Raw genomic sequence first — 10,000 nt, forward strand, 5'->3', positions numbered from 1 at the left:
TTGGGAATTTTCGGCGATGTAAAACTTTCGGTACTTCCCCAAATCAACGGTTCGGTGGCGCGGAAATTTCAGTAAACCGGTTTTCCAGATCCGAAAATGCATATTGGACACTGTGTGGCAGTGGCTTGTTGAATTTTAGGTCGTACATAGTTGTATAATTGGAAATTTTCGGTGTAAAACTTTCGGTATTTCCCCAAATCAACCGTTTGGTGGCGCGGAAATTTCGGTAAACCAGTTTTCCAGATCCGAAAATGCATTTTGCACACTGTGTGGCAGTGGCTTGTTGAATTTTAGGTCGAGTTTTATTTTTAGGTAAACATTACCTGTACATGTACCGAAGTTAGTTGCCGAAAATAGATGTGCACCGAATTTTTCCCTTTTAACAGTTGTTCCAACAATGGCGATGGTATAAGTAAGTCCCACTGCTTTTACGGTGCTACACCGAGTGTTTGCATGCAGTGGCTTTGTCAATGTTGTAAACGGACTCGCAGCACCACAAGCTGTCAAGCATCAAGTCCTTCTGAATTCCACGCTCCTGCCTCTCGTTAATGACCTTCCTTTCACACCAGTTTTCGCACAGTGAAACAAAAGAGTGTTCCATGCCATGTCTTTGTCAATGTTGTCGATCGACGCACAGCTCACTCTGTTAGGCATCAGCTCATTCTGAATTCCACGCTCCTGCCTTTGCTTGACCATGGTAATCTTGTATCGATCAAATGTGTCCCTTCCCGCTGTGTAATGCCGGACCGTGACAGTGTGGCAAGGAGGGTCTTCGAATGACTGTATGTTTCCACTACATCTGCTAACACCAGCTGCAGTGGAAACACACACTGTGGCTTCGCAGCATGCAGCATTGAGGACAAAACGTGCATCGCCCGGAGACATTTTGTTTGCTGGTGTGTTCCAAGTGGCATTTCCATTGGGGATTTCTGTCCCGTCACCGTCAAGTGTGACTCTAATCCATGCCTGGTGGGCATGGTGTGGATGGCTAGTGGGTGGGGATGCCTGGTGGGGATGCCTGGTGGGGATGCCTGGTGGGGATGCCTGGTACATGCAGTGCCTGCTGTGTGTTCGATCATCTTCTGAGCAAACAGCTGAATGCCTCTTTTCTTCACTCTGGTTTATACTATCGTCGTTTTTTTATTATTTCCCGACGATAGCCCTTCCGATTACTCTCTCACATGTACCACAAACAGAGGACTGATATTTGTCGTTCTTACCTCAAGCTTACCGAAGTTACTCACGCGGGGAATTGAAAGGCACCGGGAATATTCATTAGAGAGTCGTTGGGTAGTCGGTAGAGCGGAGGAGAGTCTCAGGAAGAAGGCCCAAAACAACAAGAATGCGTACAATAATTATGCAAGCATGCGCAATCTGCGCAGTCCGCGCGCGGTCCGCACACACATGCCAAAAGGGGCACAAACCCTCTAAAAGGGCAGGCAGGGACAACAATACGATCTCAACGTGCTCTGCTAGCACTTCCATTATCTGGCTGAGAAGCCATTTTGCCGGTTTGTGTGTGTCAGTGGCAACGTGGTGCATGAAGTGGTCGTCAACTGTGACCAATAGCTTTGCACTCTTTGCGAGTAGTTGCTCTCCAGCCAGCACGAGTGTTGCTGCTAAAGCCGTGTTCATGTCCCGCTGTGCTAGGATAATGGCATTTTAGCTGATGGTCTGTGCTTGCATAGCCGTCTACTGTGGCAGCGTGGTGCATGAAGTGGGCGTGGAGTGTGACCAGTAAAACTGCACTCTTTGCGAGTACTTGCTCTCCAGCCAGCACGAGTGTTGCTGCTAAAGCCGTGTTTATGTCCCGCTGTGCTAGGATAATGGCATTCAGTTGGTGGTCTGTGCTTGCGTAGCTGTCTACTGTAACCAAGGCCAGGTGCGCATTGTAGCACTTGGTACAGTAGATGGCGTCCTCCGAAACCGTGATGCCATCATTCTTCAACTTTGCTGCCACAGTCTTGGAATTTGCAGCCTTCCGCAATGGCTCAAGCTCCATTGGTGCATGGCATTCGCCACAGAGCTGCTTGCGACCGCTGGTCAGCTGATGATGCCATCATTCTTCAACTTTGCTGCCACAACCTCCACAAATTTGTTTGCCACCTCTACCCCATGGGTATCGGCGACGGCGAGCCACTCTTGCCTGTCATCTAAAATGTTCTCACCTTCTTCAGGTTTTTTGTCGCGCTTCTCAGCCGGTCTGACTTCAGTACCCTCCGCACTTTCTCCAGGCGCTCCTGGAGCCGGGCGTTTACTGCGTGCTGGTGCTCATACGCCACGTTCCTCCATTTGCTGGGGCCCGTTGAAGTAGCACGAGAGCGACGGCGATGACGGCGAGCCTTCTTGCCGGAACTTTTTGATTTTTTTAATTTTTTGGATCTGGAAAAGTGTACACGACTGCATCATTTGCTGCATTCCGCAATTCCGCTCAAGATTATGGCCGCTGGTCAGCTGATGATGCCATCTGTCTTCAACTTTGCTGCCACAACCTCCACAAATTTGTTTGCCACCTCTACCCCATGGGTATCGGCGACGGCGAGCCACTCTTGCCTGTCATCTAAAATGTTCTCACCTTCTTCAGGTTTTTTGTCGCGCTTCTCAGCCGGTCTGACTTCAGTACCCTCCGCACTTTCTCCAGGCGCTCCTGGAGCCGGGCGTTTACTGCGTGCTGGTGCTCATACGCCACGTTCCTCCATTTGCTGGGGCCCGTTGAAGTAGCACGAGAGCGACGGCGATGACGGCGAGCCTTCTTGCCGGAACTTTTTGATTTTTTTAATTTTTTGGATCTGGAAAAGTGTACACGACTGCATCATTTGCTGCATTCCGCAATTCCGCTCAAGATTATGGCCGCTGGTCAGCTGATGATGCCATCTGTCTTCAACTTTGCTGGTCAGCTGGCTATAGTGCTTGGAGCACATCACTCACCAATGCACCTTCAGCATCCTGCCCATCCTGTAGCGGCAGCAAGTCAGTACTGTATAACTTGTCATTTTAAATGTACTAAAATGTCGGTAAGGCCAAACCAAAAAAGGTGTGTGGTTCGACTAACATGGACATTTTTTTTACGGGCGGGCGGGCGGATTTTTTTTTTTTTAATTTATTTTTTAGTACATGTAAATACACTGTACTGCCTTTAGACACCCAGTACATCGGCATTATTACGCAGTGTTATGCCATACATGTTGTATAAAGGGATCACTGGCTAATACTTTGAAACATTGTGTAGCTCTGGAACGAGAAGAGAATAACTTCAAGCGGTGACTCTGACTGTCCAAATCATCAAGCAAATGAAGAACGATGCGAGTTGAAAGTAAGTTCGGGAACTACTTCGAAGTACAAATTGTACAATGTACCGGTACATGTATTGCTAGTTTGGTGTCGGCGTGCACGAATACATGGGCTTTTTCCATCGACGCTTCCTGTGCTTGCACACATGGAGCAGCAACTTACCGGTACAGGTGAAATATCGTTCCCAATACACGAGGAAAGTGCAATCTCGTCTGTCCTTCATCCCAAAACAGAAGGCCGTCCTTAATCTGGAACGAGGCAATCACTCTCAACCGGACGGTCTCGCCAGTCTGCCGGTGGTCGTATCGAGTAGACTCTACTACCAGCACAAGGCAGCTGTCGTAGATCTACCACTCACTGCACTGCACTGCAGTACAACTACAAGTCAAGTCCAAAAGGAGCCGCCTGCGTCCGCAGACTCACGCTGCACAGCACGTACATGTAGACGTGGACGTGTTCAGTCCACGTACGTCAGTCACACGACAGCCCGCCGAAAAAAAGTTACGGTCGGGCTGAAAAATGTACGGTCGGTCGGGTGAGTTGAACCACAGACCTTCTTCAGTGTGGCCTAATAGGTTTTTCATTTGACCCGACGAGACCATACGACGCTTGCAGACAACAGCACGAACAGTGTCGGTAATAGGTTTTTCATTTGACCCGACGAGACCATACGACGCTTGCAGACAACAGCACGAACAGTTCACCAGCCACACTCTGCAAGCGTCGTATGGTCTCGTCGGGTCAAATGAAAAACCTATTACTACTATTTGACGGACCTATGGAAGATGGCAACAAAGAATTAAAATGTCGGTGTCAGGGACCTGCCAGGTTTCAGGTGTAATGTAGAATCAGGTCACGAGCCTACCCTTCACATACAGTGCATACAGTCAACTTCGCTTATAACGACACTCGGCGGGGCATCAGAAAAGTGTCCTTATTCGCGAAGTGTCGTTATACCCGAAGTCTCATTCTATGTATTTCAGTTGGATGGTACTTTGCTCTGGGCATGGAAATTCTGTCGTTATTCGCGAATTGTCGTTATATCCGCAGTCGTTATTAGCGAAGTTGACTGTACTCTTATAGCGCCTTTTAGATGTAATCTAGGTGCCTGGTTTCTCTACCGAAGTTACCGAAATAAAATTACACCGGAATTAATGTGCAGGGATGAATTTATCCTGTATCGCATCGCAGTTTGCGATGGAAAATCGATCTACTGCTACTCAAAAGTCACCGTGACTCGCAGAAAATTGCAATACATACAGGCTATCCATGCCCAGCCTGTGCTGTCAAGTATCATGCATACAGTGCAGTGTATGCGGTGCAGGTTCTCTCAATCTGCGTGCACATGTATGCTTTAGTCTTTTTTTTCAAATGGGCTTTCAGGCATCCGTCTCAAGAAGGAAACTGTGGTAAACATCCAACCTTCAAAGAAAAGGTTCTAATCAAAATCAAGGACTGCTACATGATTTCGTGTAGCAGAAACTGCTATGCAAAAATATGACAGTAAATTCATCCCTGATGTGTTATACAATACAAATAATAAGAGGCCGGGGAAAGTGTTTTAACTCTGAGTTTTACGCACTAAGCGATCATCAGAAGACAGCAATGAGTAAATCTGGATCAGTACTGTAAACCGCCCAATATTCGTGTCACTAAATTTTCGCGATTTCTTAGAGCCAGCGAGTTTGCGATGGCAAAAGTTTGCGAAGCACAGAGGCCACCTACATACACCCACTGTTGAAGCTTGATTTCACGATGGTTAATACTCGCGTTACGCTCTTCTCGCGAAAATAGCGAACATTAATCCGTCGCGAATATTAGGCAGTTTACAGTATTGGTTAATTTACCGACAAAGCAAAGTGTAAATGACTGCATCATGGCGCAAATCTATCCAGTACATGTGGCTGGATAATGTGCTATGGCAGTGAGATCGCGATCTGCCACAGAACTTTCATGCCGTGGCCAGTAAACACAAGAGAGATCAGGGGGGGGGGGGGGGGGGGGGCAGTTGCACTCTTGTCTTTTTGGACTCTCTTGCTCAAATTTCATGCTGCACAGAAAATTGGTCTGAGAAAAAAAGGTATTTGAGTCTGGCTACCGGACTGAGCTTATGAGAGTATGGTTTCGTTGAAGTGGCACGTGAAAACTGTACCGGGTTCAAGGTAAACAGTCAAGCAGTGTGTTGCGTTCAAGCTACACAATCAAACACCACGTTGTGTTTACGGCAGTTAGCCAACACGTTGTTGTGTTCAAGCCAGTTAGCCAAACAGTGTGCTGTGTTTACGCCAGTTAGCCAACTTTTCTGGTGTGTTTAAGCCAGATAGCCAAATAGTGTGCTGTGTTCGTGATAAGCGGTCAAATAGTGTGTTGTGTTCAAGATAAGCAGTCAAACAGTGTGCTGTGTGCTGTGTGCTGTCCAAGCTCTGCCGCTTTCTTCTTACTTATTTCCTGTGCGTTTGCTTTGCTGTGTGCTGTGCGCCGTGCGCTGTGCGCTGTGCGCTGTGTGCTGTGTGCTGTGTGCTGTGCGCTGTGTGCTGTGGTTCTGTGGTTCTGTTGCGTGACTATTGCCGTGTCTAGCCGCCGTACACGACCCGGTTGATGCAAGCGCTGGAGGGCATGGCGCACAAGTCTGGCCTGCAGGGAGCGCTGCACTACTTTGACCTGTGCCATGCCGAAGCGGTAAGCAGCTTCTGGGCGGGGGGGGGGGGGGGGGGGGGTGGCCCCAAGTCAGCCACAGTACCGATTATTTCCCCATGTCCAATTTCAAAATCCTGTCAGGATACATATCTAGCTCTATGCATCATAATGATCTGTTTGTTTCAGCTACTGTAAGTCAACAAATTTTTGGCCCACTCAAATTTCGGCCTCCCAGGGCTAAACCAATTTCGGCCGCATCAAATTCTCGGCCTGTACTGCTGCCGTCATGCTGCCTGTATGCACTGTCACACCGAACCTTGCAAAACAAAATTTCGCACCACAACGAATTTTCGGCCAAACATGGCCAGAAAATAGCCGAAAATAAATATTCGCCGAAGATTTGTTCACTTGCAGTACAATCATATTCCTACGTATTCCTGTAGCAACAGATATGCAGCTAGTGCAGTACATCTCACTGGACAAGGAGAACAGTTCAAAAAGGAGAGACTTTAGAGAGGAGTGTATGAGGATAGTACTTCCAGATAATCAATTGCACACTGAGCAGCACTTGACAAGGAGAACAGTTCGAAAGGGAGAGACTTCAGAGAGGAGTGCATGAGGATAGGTTATTAGTAAGTTATGACATACTTCCAGATAGGCTCATTGCACACTGAGCACTCATCATGAACGCTGGAATTGGTAAAAACTGGCACGGCCATGGCCGCATCAGTCATAGCAGTGGCGACCAGCACACGGGCTTGACTTCGTCTTGTACGCGTGGAGGTCAAGTCCGGTGGCTCACTGCTTTCTCTCTGTATCGTATTTCCGTGTCCCTTCACCTCATGCACACTCAGGGTATTGACATGCCGTCGCTGCGAAGATGGCCGTCGTCCCGGACCTCTCGTTTCTTCTTCACGTTCCACGCCTGGGTCAGCGTGGACAACATGTGGGAGGCGTGCAACACTAGCCATCCCACCGCCCTCTCGCAGCCCACCAACCGGCGCAAGCAACTCTACAGGTGGGTCGGAGAGATGTGTATTCTCGTACAGTACTGTGGGTCGCCAAAGAACTGGGAGTCAGCCTCCTAGCCTAGACCGTTCTTATTTTCATGTATTATAGTGCATGCACAAGTGAGTCACCATGTATACATTGGTATGCTGTGCTTGGTGAAATTCTAGCCTGGTCGTTCTTCGGCGTCCTACAGTACTGTACGTGAAATAGATTTCTAGTTTGCACACCCGATTGCATTCCTTTCTCCGGCTATAGAGTGGTGTTCATATCTTTGTCATGTGACTAGGTTCGTGCAGAAAGTGATCATGGCATGTGGACAGTGCAACCAACATATCCAACATCATGTGACCAATATATGCATGGGGTTGAGTGGAGTTGGAACCAACATGACTGTCCTGTATGGTCATGTGATAGACGCAAAACCACTCTATTCAGAGCTTGTTGCAGCAGCGAGGAAAGTTTGAGACGATTGTTCGGCACAAGTTGTTTGTCCAATGCCGCATCCAGATATCAGAAAATCTCTTAAGCCTTTTTAAAGCAAAACATGTGGTTACAGAAAGGTCTCCTCCATCTCCCCTCTGTTTGTAACTTGTAATAAAATCACGCTTCGCGTCAGACTCGGCTGGAGGCCCAGTTTTGCGCATCCGTAGGGACGCCACCACCCTCTGTGGATCAAGGCACAGATGCAACTTGTAAGTTAATCATTGAATTTGTTGTCGTCTGTTTGCTATCTCAAGTTTCTACAACTCATCCGACACCGGTTTCGAGGCGTTCTTCAACGTCCGTGGTGTGTTGGTGGTGGCCGTATGTACCAAGATGGGCTTCTTCACGGTCGCTGTCGAAGGCAGACCCATTGTGGATTCCCAGTGGGTAAGGCTATGGCTACCTTCGTTGCAGTGAACTTTCACTTGAGTGAGCGTACACCAGCCACCTGGTCACTCTGCTTACGGGATACAACTTTCACACAAACGCTTAACTCGAGTGACAGGAGCGCGTACTAACAGGCTCTAAGTTGTAGCCTGCAGGCACGTTGAGCTTTGACATTGAGCTTTGTGTAGGTCCCCACGCTTTTATACCTGGGCTTGCGAGGGGGGATACATGTATAACGGTGTTTTTCTTCAGCTTCAAAGACGAGAGATGTCACCAGGTTAGGAGAGCAGAACCTCCGACAAGACACTCGCACACATCACGGGGCACATATTCATACTGTTTATAACTGTATATTTACATTCCTATCTGCTCAGTTTGCAGCCATGACGCCTAGTAGATGTAGGGCGTCAACACTCTAGCTTACTGCCTGAGCATCCACAGCCATACGGGCTGAGAGCAGACTACTGTAATTTCACAAATTTTCGGTGTACTTTTATTTTCGGTACTTTCGGTGCATCTGTTTCATACCTAAAATTTCAATGCACCGAACAAACACTAACACACATAATCCAATAGGGAACAGCTTCCCTGTGCCAAAAATTTCTGTTCACCTAACCTGGCCTTTTGCCCTCATACCGAAAATATTGAGCACCGAAAATTTCTGAAATTAGACTATTTTACTAAGACAACTAGGAAGGTGTCATGGGGCAAGGGATCACCGGCACTAGGTGCCTTGCGCTTGCATTCTGCCTTCCGAAAGGAGAACACAGAAGGAATATCAGTCTTTCCCTTGCGCTTGCCTCCCTCGAAGTGGCGAGCACTGCACACACACACACACACACACACACACAGGTGTGCACATCATGTGACGCGAAGAGAATCTGTTTTCACGGCAGCAAGCCATTTCTTGAGTAAGGGCATATTGTTGAGAGGCAAGTGTTAAAACAAAATGCCTTTGCTGCTTTTCTTGCCGGCTTTGTGATGGCAACCAAACACTGCACAGGCTTTCATTGCGGAACACAGACAGGGGCACTGGAACTCAAAAACTGCACTGGATGGGAAAGGAAACAACTGCCAACAACAAAAACTGAAAACTTCAAAGCAAATGAAGCACAAACCTAGCACTAGGCTAAATCTACCTTCTCACTAGGGGTGTGTTTGGTTGGTAAGATCTGGATCGAGATCCATATCTCAGATCCGTCGGATCCTTCCAGACTAAACACTTGATTTTGGGCCTTGGCTGTTGCCATGGACGAAGTAATAAATTGGCGCTCACAGGACACACAAAAGGGTGAAAGCCGTACCCATCGCGCGCGCACGCGTACGAAAATTCGAAAAGCCAACAAGATCTATCTCGATCCACGTGTGTGCGTACCACAATGTGTACAACAATGATTTTTACCCGCCATATACGCACAAAGGTCACATTTGGATCCGTTGGATCCGGTCAACCCTGCTCCCCGAGGTGCGTTGACCGGACTCAAAGCCGAAGGATCCGGATCCGGATTCGACCAATCAAAAGGGTGCGAATCGATTGGATCCGGTGGATCGGGATCCCGATCCTACCAATCGAACAGCCCCTAGGCGCTAGGCGAATTGCCCCACTTCTTGCAAAAAATAATGATGAAGATAAAAAAAGAGATTATCGACCACGATGGGACTCGAACCCACAATCTTCTGATTCGAAGTCAGACGCCGTATCCATTGGGCCACGCGGTCGTGCACATATTTGCATGTTTTGGGAAATGATCTGTACTTGAACGCCACTCTATGTATTCTTTGTTATTATTCTAACTGGAAACTTTCTCTGGGTGTATGATAGGCCCACACAGATTCTGCTCCGCTCGCCTCAATATTTTGCCGCAAAATGTTGCTGCGAAATCTTCGATGTTTTGCCGAGCCTGGCACAAGAAACTCGATATTTTGCTCTATTTTGCTCCGGAAAAACGTGTAATTTATCCACTTCCCGTACAATCCAGTACGTTTCATAAAAATCGCAGGGTCGGTTTCTCAACACGGGTTTCCACGCACGTGTCCCTGAGTTCTTCCAAAATCATGTCGATCCACAGTGACTCCCAGTGATATTTCGGTGACATGATCTCGTCCTGGGCAGTGTATCTCGCTGAACGGGTGAGAAACAAGGAAATCCAAGTATCAGGCATCGATTTTACCCAACATCTCGATATTTTGC

At 47.9% G+C, this 10,000-nt stretch overlaps 1 protein-coding gene and 1 non-coding gene across 2 annotated transcripts in view; one reads left to right on the top strand and one right to left on the bottom strand.

Moving 5' to 3' along the window:
• LOC135824852 (neurobeachin-like protein 1) overlaps positions 1-10,000 on the top strand; it is a 95,810-nt gene that overhangs the window by 28,749 nt on the left and 57,061 nt on the right. The window contains exons 20-22 of the mRNA XM_065337577.1: positions 5,869-5,970; positions 6,783-6,946; positions 7,677-7,809. Coding sequence (XP_065193649.1) covers positions 5,869-5,970; positions 6,783-6,946; positions 7,677-7,809 — 399 coding nt within the window. The remainder of the gene's footprint in view (positions 1-5,868; positions 5,971-6,782; positions 6,947-7,676; positions 7,810-10,000) is intronic.
• On the bottom strand, positions 9,456-9,528 carry Trnar-ucg (transfer RNA arginine (anticodon UCG)). Its single transcript has one exon. It is a non-coding gene; the product is annotated as a tRNA-Arg (tRNA).

The sequence above is a fragment of the Sycon ciliatum genome, chromosome 9 (assembly GCF_964019385.1).
Source record: "Sycon ciliatum chromosome 9, ocSycCili1.1, whole genome shotgun sequence".
Classification (NCBI taxonomy): domain Eukaryota; kingdom Metazoa; phylum Porifera; class Calcarea; order Leucosolenida; family Sycettidae; genus Sycon; species Sycon ciliatum.